The sequence below is a fragment of the Colius striatus genome, chromosome 21 (genome assembly GCF_028858725.1).
Source record: "Colius striatus isolate bColStr4 chromosome 21, bColStr4.1.hap1, whole genome shotgun sequence".
Taxonomy (NCBI): Eukaryota; Metazoa; Chordata; class Aves; order Coliiformes; family Coliidae; genus Colius; species Colius striatus.
Window position 1 is genome coordinate 2,993,839 of NC_084779.1, and position 22,495 is coordinate 3,016,333.

The following is a 22,495-nucleotide window of genomic DNA, read 5'->3' on the forward strand; positions in this document are numbered from 1 at the left end:
CGCGGCCATCCCAGACCCATCCCAGACCCATCCCAGACCCATCCCAGACCCATCCCAGACCCATCCCAGAGCCATCCCAGACCCATCCCAGACCCATCCCGGGGCCATCCCAGACCCATCCCAGACCCATCCCAGACCCATCCCAGACCCATCCCAGAGCCATCCCAGAGCCATCCCGCGGCCATCCCAGACCCATCCCGGGGCCATCCCAGACCCATCCCAGACCCATCCCAGACCCATCCCGGACCCATCCCAGACCCATCCCAGACCCATCCCAGAGCCATCCCGCGGCCATCCCAGACCCATCCCAGACCCATCCCAGTCCCATCCCGGAGCCATCCCAGACCCATCCCAGACCCGTCCCGGGCCCATCCCAGACCCATCCCAGACCCATCCTGGAGCCATCCCAGACCCATCCCAGACCCATCCCAGTCCCATCCCAGACCCATCCCGGGGCCATCCCAGTCCCATCCCAGTCCCATCCCGGCGTCGCTCCCGGCGTCGCTCCCGGCGCCCCCTGGCGGCCACAGCCGGGCTCCGCCGCCCCGGTCCCGGCACCGTCAGTGCCCGGGGGGGTGACACGGCCCCAGCTCCAGCGAGGCACAAACGGCCCTTAACGGCAGCCAGAGCTTGGGGCTGCTGCAGTGCCAGCCCTGCCCTCACCCTGCCCAGCCCAGCACTGACCCACAGCCTCAGCACCTCAGCTTCAGGGCTTTGGGATCCCTCCAGGGCTGGGCACTGCCCCAGCTCCCTGGGCAGCCTGGCACAGGGGCTCACACCCCTCTCAAGGAAACAGTTCTGCCACCTGCTTCTCCTCCAACCTCTTCTTGCTGAGCCCCACTCAGAGATCACCACCTGCACTCCTCATCTTTATCCCCACCCTGCACCTGCAACAGCCAGAACAGAAGGGGAAGCCTCTGTGAAAGAGCTGCTTCAGGAGGCTGGAGCCAGGCTGTGCTCAGTGATGGCCAATGATAGGACAAGCAACAGGTACAAGCTGGAACAGAAGAGATGCCAAAGAAACACAAGGAGGAACTTCTTCCCTGTTGAGGTGAGGGAGCCCTGGCAGGGGCTGCCCAGATGGGCTGTGGAGGCTCCTTCTCTGGAGACATCCCAACCCAGCTGGATGAGTCCCTGTGTGCCCTGCTCTAGGTGGTGCTGCTCTGGCAGGGGGGTTGCACTGGATGAGCTTTGCAGGTCCCTTCCAGCCCTTGAGATGCTGTGTTTTTGAACAGCTTCTGAGCAGTTCTCGAGGCACAGGGCGACTGGATCTCACCTGGAGCAACAGACACTCTTCTCCAAAACTGCTGTCACCTCCTTCAACTTGTGCCACACTTGTCTCACTGTCACTTTCAAGACCAAACTCTTGGCCTGCTCTGTCACTCCAGTCATAAACCCAAACCATCTGCCAACACACCATTTCCTTCTGTCCAACATTCCAAAGAGAAGCTTGGAAGAGGCTGATTCCAGACAACCTTTCCAACACATCCCATTTCTCCACCTCCCTGTTCTCCCAGCCCACAGCACAGAAATACAGCAGCATCTCTTTCCCTTCTTTAGACACCAAAACAAGTGTTTTCCTTTGGAATGATTTCACTTTCAGTTTATTACTTTCTTTTTCAAATCAAGCAACAATAACCATTACCAAGGGAAGGTTACAGGGTTCTGCATGGCAGCCTCTCACATCGTGCTCCTCTGAGGATTGTTTCACCCACCTGGGACAGAGAATGGCTCCAGTTCTGCTCCCTCTCTATTACAACTCCATTTGTTTGGTTCAGAGCTGCTCCTCAGCCCTTCCTCTCTATAAAAGCAGTGTGTTGGCCCTGAAGATAGCTCACAATTTTTTCCTCTATTTCCATGCCTTGTGCAATTTCCTCCTCAGAAAGAGTTAAAGGGGTCTGGGAGTCCTTGGTGACGATGATCACAGAGGTTCTCCGTGACTCCAGGACGTTTGCTACCACCACCTGGTGACGGTATTTCTCCAGAGCCTGGCGGGATTTCTCGATCAAGATCAAAGGATCTGTCTCTAGCTTGAAGGAAATCACAAATGCCTCTGGGGCCCATTCTTTGACCAGAGGGGACAGCATTTTTGGTACCATCTTCATCGTGATCTATGTCAGGGAAAGAGAGCAAAGAAAAGCTTCAGTGAAAGTCTGGAGGAGGCTGAGGGGGGAACTTGTTAATAGCTACAAATATCTCACTGGTGGGTGTCAGGAGGTGGGGGCAGCACTTTCTTTTCTGTTGTGTCCAGTGACAGGACAAGGGGTGATGGGATGAAGCTGGAACACAAGAAGTCCCATTTAAACATAAGGAAAAGCTATTTTACAACAGGGGCAGGGGCAGAGTCCTGCAGCTGGGGAGGAACAAGCCCATGAGCAGCACAGGCTGGGGGTGACCTGCTGGAGAGCAGCTCCAGGACAGAGACCTGGCAGTGCTGGGGGAGAACAAACTCAACATGAGCAGCAACGTGCCCTCGTGGGCAAGGGGCCAGTGGCAGCCTGGGGGCAGCAAGGACAGTGTGGGCAGCAGGGCCAGGGAGGTTGTGCTGCCCCTCTGCTCTGCCCTGCTGAGGCCTCAGCTGGAGTCCTGTGGCCAGTGCTGGGCTCCCCAGCTGCAGAGAGACAGGGAACTGCTGCAGAGAGGCCAGTGCAGGGCCACCAAGATGATCAGGGCACTGGAGCATCTTCCTTATGAGGAAAGGCTGTGGGACCTGGGGCTGTTCAGCATGGAGAAGAGACTGAGGGGGAATCTCAGTAATAGCTACAAGTATCTCACTGGTGGGTGTCAGGGGGTTAAAATGTCACTGACAAGCACTGTAAAACTAAATTACCAGTCCAGCATGAACAATAAGCAAGGTGCTCTTAAGCAACAAAGCAGGCCCCACACTAACTGCATAAACATCCTGTTATTGAAGAGTTAAAACCCACTCTGGGAATACAAACATCAGCAGAGGAAGATGAAAAACAAGCAATTATAACTGCAGAAGTCCTGAGTTTGCAGCTCCCCAGAATCCAAGCAGCTTAACAAACCTTAACCCTTCTTCATAGCAACTCATGGGGAAAAAAGTAGGAGCTCTGCCCTCCAGTGTCCTGACCTCTGGGTCTACCACTGAAAATCAGGCAGGGCCTCGTTCTTTCTACACTAAGGATAAAAAAACTAAGGCCAGCAGCTTGTTAAAAGCTAATGAAACTAAATAAACTGGGTATGTGCTAAATGCAGAGCTCTAGGTGGCTGAAAGGAAGCTAGGCACAAGACATGCTCTAGAGCTTTATGCTGTTGGCAGTGCAGCCAGAGAGAAGGCAACACAAGCCCTCCAGCAACAACTCTTGGAGGGCTTCAGCCAGCTGAGAGCCACCATCTACTCATCTCCATGGTGGAAGAACAGATAGCTTTAAAGGAAGAGCTAGAAAAACAGGAGGCAGCCTTACAGGCAGGCTATTAACACATGCCACAGCAGAAACCACTCAGGCAATACTCCTGTCTCTCTAAGATAAAGCAGTGATGAACCCAGCCATGTTCTCCTCTCTGAAGATAAGCTGTGGCACCACTCACTTTTGGTCCTTAAGCCTGCCAGTTACCCTCTTCATCCCACTCTAAAAATAAACATAGCTCAAACTAGAGAAGGACTGATCCTGCTTTACTCTTTTATCCATGCCCCTTGGTGCAAGGGAAGAACAAAACAATGTAACTGTTCCTGTGGAAATCCACCTTCCCATTCCTAAGGGAAACACTAGCTTTTTGTGGGCAGCAAAGTGTTGTTTTGCAGCCTTCCCCAAGCCTTGTTCACAGCAGCCAGCCATGACCCCAGCGTGAGGAAGGAAAGAAGGGGCAGCCCAGGGGTGCCTCACCTGCAGGGGCCCATCCAAGGACTGGATCTTGTGCTCAGGCATCTCTGAGGCAGGGATGTAGAAATCTGACACAGCAGCTGCCAGGTAAAACATGACACTGGAGCCTGCAAGAAACACAACTGCAGTCACCCACTGCTGCTGGCTTTCTCATCCCAGGGACCTCTGGGCTAGACCAGAGACTCTTGAGCTGTCAACCTCCCACTCACATCAACTAGAGGAGCCCAGTGCCTCCTCCCCTCCTCCTGTCCTGAGCAGGGCAGTACTGATCCCCTACACTGAGGTCCCCTCAGACACAGTCACACACTGGGATGGCCTTGTCCTCTCACATCACAGCCCCAGTGGCCCCCAGGGACAACCCAGATCCTCCCACTGAGGTGCTGGAACCCACACTGTGCCACTTATCCCCTCAAACCTCAGCCTAAATGGCCCTCAGGGACAGCTTAGACCTTCCCACTGGGGTGCTGGAACCCCCACAGGCCCCATTATCCCCTCACTGCACAGCCCCAACGGCCCCTGGGGACAACCCAGACTCTCTTGACAGGGTGCTGGAACCCCCATGAGCCCCCTTATACCCCTCACACCACACACCCACAGACCCAGGAGACACTTTGTCCTCTCACACTGAGGCCACCCAGAGACAGGGAGATCTCCTTGTCCTCCCTCACCCTGGGATCACCCCACGGGGGAATCACCTCATGCCCAGGCTCCTTCAAAAGTTGTCCCATGCTCTTGTCCTCCCTCACACTGGGATCACCCCACAGGATTTATCCCATCCTCTCATGCCCTGACCCCACAGGGTTCATCCCATCCCCTCATGCCCAGGCTCCCTCAGGGCTGCCCCATCCTCTTGTCCTCCCTCACACTGGGATCACCCCATGGGGGATCACCCCATCCCCTCACACCCAGGCTCCCTCAAAGGCTGCCCCATGCTCTTGTCCTCCCTCACACTGGGATCACCCCATGGGGGATCACCCCATCCCCTCACACCCAGGCTCCCTCAAAGGCTGCCCCATGCTCTTGTCCTCCCTCACACTGGGATCACCCCATGAGTTCACTCCATCCCCTCACGCCCAGGCTCCCCCATCCTCCCTCACACTGGGATCACCCCACAGGGATCACGCCATCCCCTCACGCCCCGGCTCCCTCAGGGCTGCCCCATCCTCCCTCACACTGGGATCACGCCATGGAGTTCATCCCATCCCCTCATGGCCAGGCTCCCTCAGGGCTGCCCCATCCTCCCTCACACTGGGATCACCCCATGAGGTTCATCCCATCCCCTCATGCCCAGGCTCCCCCATCCTCCCTCACACTGGGATCACCCCACAGGGATCACCCCATCCCCTCACATCCAGGCTCCCTCAGGGCTGCCCCATGCTCTTGTCCTCCCTCACACTGGAATCACGCCATGGGGGATCATCCCATCCCCTCATACCCAGATTCCTTCAGGGCTGCCCCATCCTCCCTCACACTGGAATCACCCCATGAGTTCACCCCATCCCCTCATTTCCAGGCTCCCTCAGGGCTGCTCCATCCTCCCTCACACTAGGATCACCCCATGATGTTAATACCATCCCCTCACGCCCGGGCTCCCTCAGGGCTGCCCCATGCTCTTGTCCTCCCTCACACTGGGATCACCCCACAGGGTTCATCCCATCCCCTCATGCCCAGGCTCCCTCAGGGCTGCCTCATCCTCCCTCACACTGGGATCACCCCACGGGGTTCATCCCATCCCCTCATGCCCAGGCTCCCTCAGGGCTGCCTCATCCTCCCTCACACTGGGATCACCCCACGGGGTTCACCCCATCCCCTCACGCCCGGGCTCCCTCAGGGCTGCCCATCCTCTCGTGCCGGGGGAGCTCTCCCTGTTCCCCTCACTCTGGGGACAACCCCCGGGTGAGGTGAGGTGAGGTGAGGGGGGGTCACCTCGTCCCGTACCGAAGGGTGCGAGGGCGCGGGCCGCGGCTCGCAGCAGCGCCAGGTACTCGGAGAGCCCGGTGAACTCGATGGCCAGCAACGCGCCCGCCTCGGTGGCCCGGCGGTAATCGCGCAGCGCCGGTAACAAGGCGGGGACGGCGCTGAGGTCAGCGCTCACGCCGGGGGACGGCCCGGGGGTGAGGAGGAGAGCGTCGAGAAGCGCGGGCCCGCTGGGAGGGAGCACCCTGGCCCAGGGGAACACGGAGCGGGCCCGGTGCAGGAAGCAAACGGCGTAGCCGCGGGCCACCAGGCGCTCGGCGGACGCGGCCCCGCGCCTCCCGCTGCTGAAGTTCTCCAGGAAGCGGACGGCGCGCGCCTCCAGCGGCACCTGCGTCCCGCCCGACGTCACCAGCGCCACGCGCCGGCCCCGCGCCGCCTGCTCCGCCGCCCACGCCCGCACGCGCCGCTCCGCCGCCGCCTCGCCCGCCGCCGCCATCGCCGGCCCCTCCGGAAGCGCCGCCATCGCCGCGCCGCCCCGCCGGAAGCGCCGCCATGCTGCCGCCTCCCCGCCCTCCCTCCTTCCCGGAAGCGTCGCCATGGCGACGCGGCGGCGGCGGCGGGAGCGGCGCTGGGAGCGGAACCGGAGCTGGAGGGGTCCCACCGCTGTGAGCTGTGCGGGGCGGCGGCGGCCCGGGTCCGCTGCGGCCGCTGCCGCCTCGCCTACTCCTGGTGAGAGCTCCCGCTCGGAGGTGGGACGCGGGTCGTGGGAGGAGGAGGCCCGCGCCGGGCTGTAGGGAGAAGGGCCAGGGGCACGGGGACAAGGGTGAGACACGAGGGACAGCCCCAGGGCGCAAGGGAGGAGGCTTGAGGTGAGACTCAGGAGGGCCGGAGGCTGGGGGCAGCCTCATAACGAGAGTCGGGACACGCAGGACAGGCCCGGGAGGGCTGGAACAGGCCCAGGGCACAGAAGGAATCACAGACTCTGAAGGGGCTTCTATGATAATATGATCTCAAAAGATCATCCAGTGCAACCCCTGTGCCAGAGCAAGACCCCCTGGAGTAGGTCACACAGGAACTCATCCAGAAAGCAGGCTGACGACAAGCCCCAGGAGGCAGCGTCCAGCCTAGGACGTACAGACAGGCCCAGGGTGCAGACTGGGACACAGGGACAGGGTAAGAGGCAAGAACAAGCCCTGGCATGAGGCTCAGGACACAGGGACAAGCACCAGGACAAGGCTTATGGCACAAAGATGAGACCCAGGATGGAGGCAGGGAAAAGGCCCAGGATGTAGCATCACAGATGTTCCCTGCTGACACCAAACTGGGAGCACTGGCTGATTCCCCAGAGGCTGAGCTGCCAGTCCCTGAGAGCTGGGCAGGCTGAGAGTTGGGCACAGAGGAACCTGCTGAGGGGCACCAAGGGCAGAGTCCTGCAGCTGGGGAGGAACAAGCCCATGAGCAGCACAGGCTGGGGGTGACCTGCTGGAGAGCAGCTCCAGGAGAGAGACCTGGCAGTGCTGGGGGAGAACAAACTCAACATGAGCAGCAACGTGGCCTCGTGGGCAAGGGGCCAGTAGCAGGCTGGGGGCAGCAAGAGAGTGTGGGCAGCAGGGCCAGGGAGGTTGTGCTGCCCCTCTGCTCTGCCCTGCTGAGGCCTCATCTGGAGTCCTGTGTCCAGTTCTGGGCTCCCCAGCTGCAGAAAGACAGGGAACTGCTGGAGAGAGGCCAGTGCAGGGCCAGCAAGATGCTGAGGGGACTGGAGCATCTTCCTTATGAGGAAAAGCTGTGGGATCTGGGGCTGTTCAGCCTGGAGAAGAGGAGACTGAGGGGGGATCTCATGAATAGTTACAAATATCTCACTGGTGGGTGTCAGGAGGTTGGGGCAGCACTTTTTTTCTATTATATCTAGTGACAGGACAAGGGGTGATGGGATGAAGCTGGAACACAACAAGTTCCATTTAAAGATAAGAAGAAACTGTGTCAGTGTTGGAGTGAGGGAGCCCTGGCCCAGGCTGCCCAGGGAGGGTGTGGAGGCTCCTTCCTTGGAGCTCTTCAAAACTCACCTGGACACATTCCTATGTGACCTGATCTAGGTGGGAGCTGCTTCTGCAGGGGGTTGCACTGGATGAACTCTAAAGGCCCCTTCCAACCCCACCATGCTGTGATTCTATGAAACAGTGGAGTGGAAACTGGAGTGAGTCTGTTCAGCCATCACTTCTCACATCACACAGAGCTGTGCAGTGAGGGACTGCAGGTGTTTACATGAAGATCTTCACTCACAGGGGGTCCTCAGTGAAGTCACTTGTTAACTCTCCCTTTCAGTACTCTAACAATGACTTCTTTTTTTGTCTTTGGGGTCTTTTTCTGTGTGTCCCACCCTGGTGAAAGCCCCACCTGGAACTGTGTGGGAAGGTTTGTGAGTGGTTTAAGTAAGATTTTCTGGTGGTGACTTGGCAGGACTGTGCCATGTTCTCCTGGGGGAATATCAAGCCTAGATTAGGTACCCTGCCATCAGACTAAGGGCTCGTGGTTGTTGTGGGTAATTCTTGTGGTGAAAGACCAGAAGGCACAACAGGCAATCATTTTCCTTTACATCATTTTCAAGCCAACACAAACATCATTCTTCTCTGTTTTTTGTTAAGTGATGTAGATCATCAAAGAGCTGACTGGGTGAGCATCCATGAGCAGATCTGCCAGCTGCTGATCCCAATCCATCCCTCCCTCCCTCCTCTCCTGTCTGAAAAGGAAAGAAACCATGGCATGGAGCAGCTGCTGAGGAGGCAGGTGTGTACAAGGAAAAAACCCCACATTATCACTTTGAAGTGCTGCCAGTGAAATTCAATTGGATCTCTTCTTCCCATACTTTGGTGTGTGTAGTGTCAGGAGGATACCTCCTTGGTTGGTTGGTAATTAGTTGCAGAGCTTTGTTTGGGGGGGGTGACCTGCTGGAGAGCAGCTCCAGGACAGAGACCTGGCAGTGCTGGGGGAGAACAAACTCAACATGAGCAGCAACGTGGCCTCGTGGGCAAGGGGCCAGTGGCAGCCTGGGGGCAGCAAGGAGAGTGTGGGCAGCAGGGCCAGGGAGGTTGTGCTGCCCCTCTGCTCTGCCCTGCTGAGGCCTCATCTGGAGTCCTGTGGCCAGTTCTGGGCTCCCCAGCTGCAGAGAGACAGGGAACTGCTGGAGAGAGGCCAGTGCAGGGCCAGCAAGATGCTGAGGGGCTGCAACATGTGTGTGAGGATGAAAGGCTGCAGCCCTGGGGCTGTTCAGCCTGGGGAAGAGAAGCCTGAGCTCAGGGGGATCTCAGCAACACAAGTACCTAAAGGGTGTTTGTCAGGAGGATGGAGGACACTTCTTCTTTAGTGCCCAGTGCCAGGACAAGGGGTGATGGACATAAGCTGGAACACAACAAGTGGCACTGGAACAGGAGGAGAAGCTCCTTTGGTGCTGAGGTGAGGGAGCCCTGGCCCAGGCTGCCCAGGGAGGGTGTGGAGGCTCCTTCTCAGGAGGTTTCCAACCCCAGCTGGACACGTTCCTGTGCCCCCTGAGCCAGGGGAACCTGCTGTAGCAGGGGCTGGGGCTGCAGCAGCTCTGCAGGGCCCCCACCATGAACCCCCACCATGCTGGGATCTATGATGTATTTATTATCAAAATTCTCCCCTCCCTAAGGAGAGTGGGAGCATCCTCTCTCCAATTTCATGAGCCTCCTGCCTTTTTCACATCCTTACTCCAAGCCCTGAGCTTCCTGAGCAGTGATGATCCAGCATCTCCCATCCTCACCACGTCTGTTAGTCCAAGAGCCATCTGAGTTTTGCTTCTTACAGCCTGTCCTCATCCTGCTGCTGCTGAGAGGGATTCCCCTTTCTCAAAGCAGGGAGAGGGGGAGAAACAACAATCCCCTCCTTTTGTTTACCTGGCCAACTTTAAATACCCTTTCCCACTCAGTACAGTCTTTTATCTCTGCTTTTTGGCCTCCTGGGTGGTGCAGCTGTGCAGCTCTTTTGCAGCCCAAGTGCTTTTCAGCTCTTGTTTGTTTGTTTGTTTGTGGGGTGACAGGATCTGCTTTTCCACAATGTTAAGAAAATGAAATAACCCACCCAAACACATCTGCTACTTCAATCATCTTCCCCATAAAAATAAACTGGCCCTTCCATCACTGCATAACTCCTGATTGTGGAACAACAGGAGAAGAGAGACAGTAACTGTTAAAGAGTGGCACTGAGAACATCATTCATCTCCTGGATTTTCTATGGTCTGTTATTTTTAAGGTTGGTTACAGTGCTTTGGTGTCTGGCTCATTGCTGCAGCCTTTCTTGGGAGCATCCAGAAAGAGGAAATCTAACCTGCTTAGACCAAAACTGCTTGGTAAAAACTTGTGATGGGCAGAGGGTTCCTTTAGGTTTCATGGGAAGAATTTCTTTGCTGCCAGGGCTGTCAGGCATTGGAAGGGGCTGCCCAGGGAGCTGCTGGAGTCACCATCCCTGGAGGGGTTTCAGAGCTGGGTGGGTGTTGCACTGAGGGCAATGGGCTGGTGGGTGACAGGGCTGGGACAGAGGCTGGGCTCCAGGGGCTTAAAGGGCTCTTCCAGCTGAAATGATTCTGTGATTCTATGAATTGAGCATTGATGAACCAACTTGATGATCCATCTCTGAAAATCACAGGTGAATTTGTTGACCAAAGTCCAAAGAAGGTGTGTTAGGACAGCGAGTCCCAGAGGCAGCAGGACAGAGGCCAAAGCTCCTTTGTTCCAGGTCACACATGAGCTGATCTTTCATGAGGTCTGCAAACAAAAAAAAACCCAAAACAATAGTTAAAATTAGTCTTACTGGGGGAGAGGCAGGGAATTTTACACCTTCACCTCTAAAAGCTTGCAAAGAAACTTCCCTTCTGTATTGAACACTGATGTCAAAGGCATCTGCTATTGCATCATTGACTCTACAGCAACTTGCAGCAAGGAGAGTGTGGGCAGCAGGGCCAGGGAGGTTGTGCTGCCCCTCTGCTCTTCCCTGCTGAGGCCTCAGCTGGAGTCCTGTGGCCAGTTCTGGGCTCCCCAGCTGCAGAGAGACAGGGAACTGCTGCAGAGAGGCCAGTGCAGGGCCAGCAAGGAGCTGAGGGGCTGGAATATGTGTGTGAGGAGGAAAGGCTGCAGCCCTGGGGCTGTTCAGCCTGGGGAACAGAAGCCTGAGCTCAGGGGGCACCTCAGCAACACAAGTACCTAAAGAGTGTCAGGAGGATGAGGTGACACTTCTTTCTGTAGTATCCAGTGCCAGGACAAGGGGTGATGGACATGAGCTGGAACACAAGTTCCACTGACACAGGAGCAGAAAGTCCTTTGGTGCTGAGGTGAGGGAGCCCTGGCCCAGGCTGCCCAGGGAGGGTGTGGAGGCACCTTCCTTGGAGCTCTTCAAGACCCACCTGGACACGTTCCTGTGTGACCTGATCTAGGTGGGAGCTGCTTCTGCAGGGAGTTTGCACTGGATGAGCTCTAAAGGTCCCTTCCAACCCCCATCATTCTATGATCACACAACCCGTGTGACTGGCAGACAGGAGCTTGATTTGGGTTGATGAGCTCCCAGGGGAAAGGCAACAGGAGCATGAGGCTGCTGGAGAAGGAGGAGTCTCTCTTCTGGATTGCAGCACACACCCAGGGCAGCAGCCAGCAACTGCAGCCCTGCAGCTGCAGCTCAGGCTTGGCATGACTTCCCAGCAGAAACCTTAGAGAGCAGACTCTGATGTTACTTTTTTTCTCCCCCAAGCAGAGATAGGATCGTTAACAACCCCATTACATTTGTTCTTTGACCTTTGTCTCCAGGCTATTTAAATAACATAGATTCCCAGGACAGTATGTGCTGGGGCTCTTTCTCTTCCTTCTCTTCCTCAGAAAGGAGTGAAAAAGTGGAGACAGGGTGTTGGTTACTTGCTCACTGTCACAGTGAGGCTGCAGAATGAAGTCTCTAGGGGCTGGGAGCTCTGGGGGAGAGCATGTTGGGCCCAGGAGGGCTGACAAGCCACATGCAGAAAGTGAGATGATTTAATGCCCTGTCCCCCGTGGCTTTGTCACATTGTTCACAGAGCCAAGAAAAAGGCTTTGGAAAAGGGAAAAGCTACAAAGTCTCATGATGATCAGAGAACAAACCCTTCTGCTCAAAACCTGCCTGTGAGCTTATCCTTTTATTTTGAAGATTTCAGCCTTACTTCACCAACTCCTGCAGGGTGTTTGTTTAGCAAACAGACAAAGCTCCAGCCTCACCAGAGCTTCTGAGTTTCACACCTCATCTGAACTCCAAAGCTTTGCTGATAGCAATCTGCTTTTGTGGGCATGGCCAGGGGGGCTGTCTGCAGACTGACAACCCTCCAAGTTTCTGTTTGTAGCACGGCTTCACCTGCCTGTGTGATGGCAGCTGACTGCAGCCCCTGGCTATGGGAAAAGATCCTGGCCTCAGCCAGCCCTGGCAGCCCTCTGGCACTGCTGCCAGCCCCAGTGACTGCAGCTTTCTGCTCAGACTCACTGGGACGCTGCTTTTCCTCTCGAAATCGTTGTTTCTTCACGTGCACCTTCGGTTCTGGTGCCTGGGAGGGAGTAAATGAACGAGATACTGAACCCCAAGTGTGATCCCAACTTCCTGCTCCCACCTGGGGGTCCTCAGCCTCCTCAAACCCCAACTGCGTGGGGGAGTCTTCAGAGAAACCTCAGTAATTGCAACCCAGATGAAAAGAGCCCAAAGTGTGCAGGGCTGGAGGTGTGGGGCTATGGGCAAGATGAAAAAGAGCAGCAGGGCTATGGATCCCCCCCCCCGCCCAAGGCTTGTAACTGCTCCCTCTTAAATATGCAGAGCTGCAGGGCTCCTGTTGACTCTTGCCCTTTCTTCTCCTCCTGGGAAGTGTGCAAGAGTCTCACCCTTCCCTTGGCCTCACTGCAAGATGTTTTGGGATAGCTTACCTGCTGGGCAGCACCCCTGATCCTATTGACAAGGAGGCAAAAAGAGAGATGCTATCTCCAGCACCTCCCCAGATGACAATCTGCTTGATACCCCAAAGCCTGTGGCCAGTTGCAACAGAGGGAAAAGTGGCATGAACAGAAAACATGGCCTGATAAATCACAGCTTCTGTTCTTCCTTGCCCTGAGCCCGTGCTGAGCTCCTCTGACACAGCTGGCTTTTGGCAAGTGCCTTTTTCACTCCCTGTGCTGGTAGCTCAGGGGCCAGGAGGGGTTGATCAACTGTGTTTGCTGGCTCTTGGCTCTCTTTGCTGTAGCAGGGTGTGGTGCAATGTAGGACCTGGATAGAAATACAGGTGTGCTCTTCAAAGCTCTCTCCTTTAGCCAGAAAGAACACCCCTTCCCCTCCACCAGCATCTCCAGCAAGTGCTTACAGGCTGTCCCTGAGGTTCCTTGCCCCTGAGCTGTTCCTTCACCCCCAGCACAACTCTCTCTAAGCCCTCAGAGCTCAGCAAAATGCCAAAGCACCTCCAGAAGCACTTGGATTTGAGTCTTCTGGAAAAGAAAGGCAATAAAAAGAGGTAGGATGGTATTTTCATGCCTGTCCATGCCTCCAGCAGGAGGAGAGCCAGTTACCTTGCTGACTTTACCATGGCAGCACTGCCAGGCACCCCAAGCAACAACATTTCTTTCCAGGCAGCTTTACCACTGCACTGCTTGTGTGAAAAGGCAACACAGGAGCAACAATCATGCCCAAAGCAAAGAGAAACAGCTAAATCAGCATCCTGGCTCCTCTTTCTTTTCACTGCCATCTCCTCAGCACATAGTGGGGGCTCCATGGCTGGGGAGCTCTTGGCATCCCCCAGGCATTCCACTGGAGCTGAGAGGTGGATTGGATGCTGCAAAGAGCAGCTGCAGTGGGGAGGGTTGGGAGTGGCAAAAGGCAGGGAGCAACCACTTGTAGTAGAACCCTTACAACCACCAGAATGGCTGCAAAAGCTGCTGGAGCACCAAACCCATCCCAGGGCATGGGTGTGACAGGAGTGCAACTCAGCCAGAAGGTTTTTGCCCATCTTCCCAGCCCCTGGGCCCAAAATCCCAAGTGCAGAAGTGGCCAGGAGAGGGTGAGAGGGAGCTGCAGCCCCAACTGGGAGCTCTCTCCTGGCTTCCAGCCCGTGTCTCCTGCAGCTGGAGCTGTGCCATGCTGGCAGCAGCTTGGCAACCCACCCGCTCTGCTGCCTGCTCTGAGTCACCCTTATTACCGTCAGCAGAACCTCACCATAGCCCCTTTGTCTAATCCTTTCTATGGTCTTGTGATGATGGTTTTTCTGTGCCTCACAGCTTTTATTGCTACATCCTTATTAGCCCTTTTGTCACAGACAGGAAGGATTCTTGGTCTCCTCAGACACTGTGTGACCTACAATGATGTCCCAAGCTGTTCCTGCCACAGGCAGGGATGAAAGCCAGGCTCTGATATAACAGCTTCCATTTCCATCTAGTAATTACAGGCACAACCCATGTGCCAATAACTGATTTACAGTTTGCAAACTTCAGTGTTGGGGCACAGAGGAACCTGCTGAGGGGCACCAAGGGCAGAGTCCTGCAGCTGGGGAGGAACAAGCCCATGAGCAGCACAGGCTGGGGGTGACCTGCTGGAGAGCAGCTCCAGGACAGAGACCTGGCAGTGCTGGGGGAGAACAAACTCAACATGAGCAGCAACGTGGCCTCGTGGGCAAGGGGCCAGTGGCAGCCTGGGGGCAGCAAGGAGAGTGTGGGCAGCAGGGCCAGGGAGGTTGTGCTGCCCCTCTGCTCTGCCCTGCTGAGGCCTCATCTGGATCCTGTGGCCAGTGCTGGGCTCCCCAGCTGCAGAGAGACAGGGAACTGCTGGAGAGAGGCCAGTGCAGGGCCAGCAAGATGCTGAGGGGCTGGAACATGTGTGTGAGGAGGAAAGGCTGCAAGGCCTGGAGAAGAGAAGCCTGGGAGGGGATCTCAGCAACACTTACAAGAGGATGTTTTCAGGAGGATGGGGGGACACTTTTGACAAGGGGTGATGGACATAAGCTGGAACTTATGGCACAGGGAGAAAGTCCTTTGGTGCTGAGGTGAGGGAGCCCTGGCCCAGGCTGCCCAGGGAGGGTGTGGAGGCTCCTTCTCAGGAGGTTTCCAACCCCACCTGGACACGTTCCTGTGCCCCCTGAGCCAGGGGAACCTGCTTGAGCAGGGGCTGGGGCTGGAGCAGCTCTGCAGGGCCCTTCCAACCCCCACCATCCTGGGATTCTGTGACATGCAAAGTGCATTCTCTCTCTCCTTATCCTTCCCTCTCTCCCTTGACTGTGTCTCTGCAGAAATCCATCGCAGAGCTGGCGTTCAGCACAGCCCAGAGCTTTGTTTCAGGTGGGCAGCATGCACAAGCCATCCCTGCAGCTCTGCAGGCCCTGCGTTTCGCTACCCAAGCCTACGGCTCTGCTTCGGTGCAGCTGGTCCCAGCTTATCTCCTCCTGGCTGAGGCCTCCACTGGTGAGTATTGTCTCAACAGGGACATTGGCAAGGGCAAGACCTCCCTTAGGTCAGGTTTCTGGTTTCCTTTCACCATTTATCGGGGAAGGAGCAGCTCTGCCAACATTGTGCCATGTCTCTACCCTGCCCCAAGGGCATTTGGGAGAGATTTGTGAAGTCCTCCACCCCCCTCCCTTTTTCTCTATGGATCTGAGGAAAAGAATGGCTCATCATCGATGAGAGATCAATGAAATGCTTTCTCCCTCTACACCAGAGCCTACAAATCTCTTCTTTACCTCTGTGGCTTCCTTTGACTCTCAAAAGTGTTAAATCCCCTGGGGTGCTTGGTTGTGCTCTTATCTCAGGCAACCAGCAAACATTTCTGAGGCCATTGCATCTGAGGAATGCCTCACTTCATTCACAAAAGCTTTTTTTCCCCTCCCTCTCTCTCTCTCTCTCATTGTGTGCTTTGTGACAAATGTCAAGCCAGGACTTTGCAAGGGGAGAACTGCTCTCCTCAGCTGCACACCTAAAGAGAAAGGACTGTAAATCATGGCTGGTACAGGAGCACACACAGAGCTCTGCAGCCAGAATTGAGCTGTCTCAAAGGTTGGCATAAATGCTGTGGGGAGAGAAGGAGAAGGGAGGGGATGGGGGCAGAAAATAAACACCCATGAGTAATCCCAGTGTGATCATACACGAGTCATTAGTGGCTGCTGGTAACTAACCTGGTCTGAACACGTGTTTCAGAGACACTGAATGCAAAACAGGGTCTGGCTTCTCTTGTAGACACCTGGTCTGTCTGGGAATGGGATTTGGAATGAAGTGGGGAAGCCCACAAACTTGGCCTTTGTAGCTCAGAATCCTTTAGGTTGGAAAAGACCTTTGAGGTCATGGAGCAGCACTATTCTCTCAATTTCTAACCCCAAAAACACCCCCATTACAATGCTTTTTCTCCTGCTTTCTCCATGTGGCATCTCAGGTGTTGGCCATCTCCTGCAGGCATCCAAGTATCTCTCCCAAGCCCAGTGGATTGTCCTCTCAACCCCAGGCTGCAGTGCTGCTCTTCAGGGGAAGTTACACCGGAGGCTGGGGCTTTTATGTGCAGCTGAAGGCAACTTTGAAGAGGCTTTGTACCACCTGGCAACTGATGTAAGCCAACTCATACTGAGGCAAAGAATCAGTGAGGTTGGGAAAGCTCATGGAGTCCAGCTGTTCCCCCAGCAGTGCCACAGCCACCACTAACCCATGGCCCTCAGCCCCACAGCTTTGGGATCCCTCCAGGGATGGGGACTCCACCACAGCCTGTTCCAGCCCTTTGGAGGAGGAAATTGTTCCCAATCTCCAATCTAACCCTCCCCTGGTACAATTTCCTCTTGTCCTGGTGCTTGTGGCTTTGGTCAAGAGCCTGACCCCAACCTGGCCACAACCTCCTTCATCACTTCCTCCTCTAACACTTGCACATCAATGTGAAAACCCCAGCAGGCAGATTTTGTAATCCTGCTTTTAGGTGCTGGGACACATCACAAACACCTGAACTGGCTGGATCTGAGAGACCTGGGGTACCCCTGTGTTAGCCAAGTTGTGTTCTGCCACTTGTCCTTCCCCCTTTGAAGTGACACATCCCTGGTCTGTTCTGCATCTGCCTATAAATGTATCTGTCAGCTTGGTTATGGTCCTGAGATGATCAGACATTCCTACCCCAAGCTGCTGTAGTTGCCTTTCATCCAGCACAGACCTCACTTTAGATTTGGACCTTCCTTTTCCTCACCACGCTTCTCCCTCAGCCCTTTATTTAACCAACACCTTTTGAACCATTCAAATGTCTGATCCTACAGCCTTTTACCTGATTTAACCTTTTGAACCATGAGGCCAGTTTGTCAGGTTGGAAGGTGCTGTTCCTGAGGATGCTTTGCCTGTCATTTGATCCCCCAAAAGCAGATGAACTCTGCAACATCCTATTTATGTCCCACGGAGGCTAAATTTAGCCGGTGCAGAGCGATGTCCCCCCACTGCTGTTGAACTTGATAGTGGCTTTGTGTGGGTGGAAATGATGCCATAGAGTTGAGGAGAATGAGATCCTTTCTATTATTACATGTACAACCCTGTCTTTTGATTAGTTTGACAACTTTTCAGGGAGATTCTCGGCCGTGCCGTTGAGGTTTTGAGGCACTATCACCTGGAAGGATGGCAGGTAATAAAAGGGGGCAAGTCACTGCTCTCCTTCAGAGCAGCCCAAAACCTGCCTGAACTTTGGCTGCCTGCCCGAGGTCCGCTGAGAGTCACACGCCAGCTCAGAATAGCTGGAATGCAGCAGTGCCTCCCCCCTCCCCTGCCCTGCCCTGCGCGGGGAAGGGGGCGGGGAGGGGAACGGCGCGGCTGAAAAGCGGCAGCAGGTTGGGAGCTGGAAGCATGGAGAGGTGCTGCTGGAGATGTAGGAAAGCAGCCCCGGGGGGGATAACAGGTTGGGATAGGCATTCCTATCCCCATTCCTGTGCCTCACTGAGTGTGTGTGGGGGGGGTTTCCTTTGCATAAAAGCCCAAATGCAGCTTTTTCTAGTCCCATTTGCTAATCAGGGTCAGAACTGACACGGGACAAAATGAAGTGTGATGAATCCACACTGGCAACATTCCCAGCTTCAAGAGGAACACTAAACCTGTGCCTTTTGGGTTGGGGTTTGGGGGCTTTTGTCGTCTTCATTTCAGATTTACCTCACCAGCTCTACATTTGGACTAAAATCCATCGAGGCTTCTGGAGGGTATTTCCACATGGCCAATGTTTTCTGTCACCAGAACAAAATGGATGTAGCACACTCCCTCTATGCTGAGGTTGGTAAAACCAAAGGTCATCCTCTGTTTCCCTCTCTGTGTTTGGGTTTGGGGGTGGGTTTTTTTTTTGTACTCTTTCCAATGTTTTCCCTAGTTCTGCTTGCCTTTAATCAGCTGCTGACCACATCAAGAACCAGTGTTTGCCCTTTAGGATCAGGCTCAGAAACCCTTTTTGTACTTAAACCTTTCTCTGAGTCAAAACCAGGAGGAGGGAGAAATCCTGTACTCCAGTTGTCTTCAATGTGGGCAGCCAAAAGCTGTTAAAAAACTGGTTTTAAAACCTCAAATAGACACCAGAGGCTTAAAGAGGGTCCCACAAGTAAAAAGAGACACCAAGGAGCTTCCCCTGGGCAGGGATACAGTGGGATACAAATGAGGCAGCCAAAACATACACTGAGAATCAGTGAAAAGCCACCCTGAGGGAAGATTGTCAGAATGGAGTAGAGGAAGAGGAGAAGCAATTCTCAAATGGCTCTGGTTAGTGGGGAAAGAAGCTGCTGTCTGTTCAGCTTCATGTCCTGTGGCCATGCAGCGCTGGCAGCTGCACAAGCTGCCTCCCAAACTTCCAGCCACTTTGCTTTTGGGTCCCAATCCACTTAGATTTGCTCAATTGTGATGGGAGTTAGTAGTGAAAGACCCAAGCTTCCAGCTGCCACTGGGAGAAAGGCAGTCAGAGCCCTGTGTGAGCCATCCAGCTCAGCCAACCAGCTCCCTAACCAGTTCCTGTGGCAGGGATGGGCACTGCAGGACACATTGTTTATAAAACAACTAGTTGCTAAATAACATGTGTTCATACAAGTGAAATGATTCCTTTGCTTCCTGATAGGTAACCAGCATCTGGCATTCTTTTCTGCTGAAGTCAGTTCAAGCTCAGGAGCAAATGCTGGAGTCACAACCGGAAATGTCTCCATTCACTGAGGACAAGGAAGTCTGTGAAGGGCTTGTGAGTGAGTGTCTGCTGCTGCACAGAGCCCTGGGGACAGTCCCAGAATGGTGGGGACTGGAAGTGACCTCTAGAGATCATCCCCCTGCTAAAGCAGATTCCCCTGCTTTTACCCCCAAATGCTGTAACTCTGAGCAGTGGGGTGCAGGGATTCTTTCCAATCCCTTCTGATTCCCCAGAGGCTGAGCTGCCAGTCCCTGAGAGCTGGGCAGGCTGAGAGTTGGGCACAGAGGACCCTGCTGAGGGGCACCAAGGGCAGAGTCCTGCAGCTGGGGAGGAACAAGCCCATGAGCAGCACAGGCTGGGGGTGACCTGCTGGAGAGCAGCTCCAGGACAGAGACCTGGCAGTGCTGGGGGAGAACAAACTCAACATGAGCAGCAACGTGGCCTCGTGGGCAAGGGGCCAGTGGCAGCCTGGGGGCAGCAAGGAGAGTGTGGGCAGCAGGGCCAGGGAGGTTGTGCTGCCCCTCTGCTCTGCCCTGCTGAGGCCTCAGCTGGAGTCCTGTGGCCAGTGCTGGGCTCCCCAGCTGCAGAGAGACAGGGAACTGCTGCAGAGAGGCCAGTGCAGGGCCAGCAAGATGATCAGGGGACTGGAGCATCTTCCTGATGAGGAAAGGCTGTGGGACCTGGGGCTGCTCAGCCTGGGGAAGAGAAGCCTGAGCTCAGGGGAACCTTATCAATGCTGATAAATCCCTAAAGGATGAGATTCAGGAGGATGTGGTCAGTCATCTGGAGAACAATAAGTTGCACTTAAACACAAGAAGCAGCTCCTTTGGTGCTGAGGTGAGGGAGCCCTGGCCCAGGCTGCCCAGGGAGGGTGTGGAGGCTCCTGCTCAGGAGGTTTCCAACCCCACCTGGACACGTTCCTGTGCCCCCTGAGCCAGGGGAACCTGCTTTAGCAGGGGCTGGGCTGGAGCAGCTCTGCAGGGCCCTTCCCATCGCCACCATTGTGGGATTCTGTGATAAAGCATTAACATTTATGTGCATGGCACTGCCCTACACATCACTGAAGTCATACCAGACTCTGCTCCTTCTTTCTACCACCTATGTTGTCTCCATCAACCTTGCTGTGGAAGGAGCCACACCAAGACAGGGTGACATGATACCCACAACACATAGGAGAGTTGCTCTTTTCATGCAGCTGTGATGACTCCACATCCCCACCAAAGGCCAGTCAAACACAATTACTGCCTGGATGAAAAGATAGCAGCTAATGGCTGTGGAACCTGCATGGAGCTGGGATACCACAGTGATGCCTAGAGTAGAAACTCTTTGATGTCTAGAAGAGATAACTGGACAGTTTTGAATGTATTCTCTTCCATCCAACACCCAACAAGGTTATTTCATTCTCCACACAGCTGATGCCCAGCAAGCAGAAGCCACCCAAGTCCTGAACACAGTGTTAGATGTCAGAGAAAAGGCCCCAAAGCAACAACCTGGGGAAACTACCAAGGTTCTGCATGCTCTTGCAATGCTTTATTACCTGGCCATGGATCTAGCCAAGGTAAGTTTGCTCTGGGGAAAAGGGCCCTGGAGAGTCAACTGACTCCCTTTGGGTGCTCATCCCATCCCACAGAGCCAGTTGCCTGAAGACAAAGCTGCCCCAGTAGCTCTGCACAAGACCAGGGCACAGTCTGTGCCAGTAGATCCACTGGATCTGCTTTGGTCTCTGTCACCAGAGTGGATCCTCCAGGCTTGGCCCGTGTCAGGGATGGAGCAGCACAGCCCCTGCCTGTCACAGGCTGCATTTGGACATTGCTCAGGTGTGACTGAGCTGTGCTTGAGCCCACCTCCCTGGAACTGCCAGGATGTGATTGGAGCTTCACTCCATGGACCCTGCCATTCACTTTTGGATTTCCTCCCCTGTGTTTTGATGGAGAACACCTTCAGGTGTGATTGCCAGCCTGAGAGTGCCCAGTTCTCTGCCTTCATCATTGATTTGGAGGAAGTGCTGAGCAGAAAGCAGAGCTCTTGGTTTAGGCAAAAGGGCTTGAAGAGCCCAAACTGCTTCTTCCTGTTTTGAAGGTGAAAATACAGATCCCTGTGTCCTCATTGGGTCACACAAAGGCCTAGTGATGTGAGTCAGGGTTTGAAAGACAGGAAGAAACAAATCCAAGCTAGCAAAAAGGGCAAAGCTTCAGAACTGTGAGAATGGCTGATCCCTGGCAAAGCTGCCTAGGGAGGGGGTTAGTTCAGACTGAGGAGTCCTGAAATGGCTTTGGGAACGTTCAGAGGAGCTGCTGGGTGAGCCAGGAGGGGGCTGAGGGCAGTAATCACTTCTGTCTGCACTGCTGGGTCCCAACTGTGCTGCCAGCTCTGCTCTGCTGTAAAGCTGCTTGTCCAGGTCACCCTGGGAAGCAGGAGGCTGCCTGGCTCTGCCCCAGTGCCACAGTTCCTGGGAGCCTCTGTGGGTATTGTCACTAACCCCTTGAGGAAAGCCACAGTCCTGCCAATCCCTGGGGGGTGGGATGTGTTTGTTTCCTTCCAGGCTCGAGAGGTGGGGACGAAAGCCTTGGACCTGGCAAAACAACTGCCCCAGCAAGAGCCTCTGGAAGCTATTGATCATTTGTTAAAGTTGATTAACTCCAAGGCTTCCTACCCAAAATAAAGAACTCTTTTTTTCTACCAGCTCTGGTGTTGCCCAGGTTATCTTTGGATGATCCATTTCCCCAGCTTTAGCTGCTTAACTCTGCTGCTGAAAGCAAACAAAAAGCTTTTCCCCACCTGGGTCTTTTCTGCCACTGCTGCAAAAAGCTGTTTGAAAACTGCACATTGGGGGGCAGGAGTTAATTTTCAGGGGCTGCTGGAGCTCTGGTGGAACAGTGTGAGGGTGAGGAACAAAAGCACAAGCAACACATGGCACAGAAATCCTCACCTCCTGCCTCAGGGATAAGCAAAGGGCCGCTGACATCCTCGCGTTGCCCAGCCAGAAGCTGTGACCAGCTGAGGTGTGTTTGGGACCTGTTCCCTCAGTTTGCCTTTTGGTTTGATGAGGGAAATAGCAGGGAGGGACATGGGAGGGGAAGGTCTTGGCTATGTGCCTGGCTCAGGTGGTTGTCATCTGCTGCCCAGGGCCTGGTTGGGCTTGGCCAGGTGTGGCACCTCTCAGCAGGGTCCCCTCCAGCTCCATATCCACGGGGGTTTGCAGAGCTTTAGGGGAGTCACGTGGATCTGGGCACCCAGGGACTCCTTTGTTCCACTTAGGGAAGAACTTGCATCCAGCAGGGACCATGAGACAGGAGTGAGGGACTAGAAACAGCCTGAGAGATTGAAGGGACAGCGAGCTCCACAGAGCTTCCACCCCAGGGGAGACACGGTTTCCTCTCAGCAGAGGCATCACTCCAACACCAACCTCACGGCAGGGAAGCCCCTTGTGCCACCCCCTGCTCCTGCCCACAGCCCTCCCAACCTGCAGCTCTCATGGAGAGCAGAGAGAGAGAGGATGTGCAGGGCAGAGGGTAAAGAGACCTCAGCAGGAGAGCAGAGAGCCCAGGAGAGCGGGACGGGACGTGCCGAAGGGTGTTCAGAGG

At 55.0% G+C, this 22,495-nt stretch overlaps 3 protein-coding genes across 6 annotated transcripts in view; 1 reads left to right on the forward strand and 2 right to left on the reverse strand.

The window, feature by feature from the left end:
* Nucleotides 1–1,588: 1,588 nt before the first annotated feature.
* Nucleotides 1,589–6,375, reverse strand: PPCS (phosphopantothenoylcysteine synthetase). Its single transcript, XM_062013160.1, has 3 exons — nucleotides 5,784–6,375; nucleotides 3,849–3,952; nucleotides 1,589–2,111 (listed from the first exon to the last, which is right to left on the reverse strand). Exons 1-3 carry the CDS (start codon nucleotides 6,358–6,360, stop codon nucleotides 1,788–1,790), a joined length of 1,005 nt encoding a protein of 334 aa, XP_061869144.1. The 5' UTR covers nucleotides 6,361–6,375; the 3' UTR covers nucleotides 1,589–1,787.
* ZMYND12 (zinc finger MYND-type containing 12) lies at nucleotides 6,312–21,593 on the forward strand. 4 transcript variants are annotated; one of them, XM_062013158.1, is made up of 9 exons: nucleotides 6,323–6,422; nucleotides 6,468–6,491; nucleotides 8,413–8,546; nucleotides 15,043–15,214; nucleotides 16,176–16,345; nucleotides 17,900–18,022; nucleotides 18,849–18,969; nucleotides 20,324–20,469; nucleotides 21,454–21,593. In XM_062013158.1, exons 1-9 carry the CDS (start codon nucleotides 6,359–6,361, stop codon nucleotides 21,571–21,573), a joined length of 1,074 nt encoding a protein of 357 aa, XP_061869142.1. In that variant the 5' UTR covers nucleotides 6,323–6,358; the 3' UTR covers nucleotides 21,574–21,593. The 4 variants fall into 4 exon arrangements, with proteins under 4 accessions (XP_061869141.1, XP_061869140.1, XP_061869142.1 ...); XM_062013159.1 differs by having other exon boundaries at nucleotides 6,474–6,491; XM_062013157.1 differs by lacking the exon at nucleotides 21,454–21,593 and adding an exon at nucleotides 20,645–21,444 and having other exon boundaries at nucleotides 6,312–6,491.
* The window catches only part of SLC2A1 (solute carrier family 2 member 1), a 30,858-nt gene continuing 17,331 nt past the window's right edge, over nucleotides 8,969–22,495 (reverse strand). Inside the window, exon 11 of the mRNA XM_062013154.1 lies at nucleotides 8,969–10,540. Within this exon, the coding sequence (XP_061869138.1) occupies nucleotides 10,532–10,540 (9 nt within the window). The 3' untranslated portion in view covers nucleotides 8,969–10,531. The remainder of the gene's footprint in view (nucleotides 10,541–22,495) is intronic.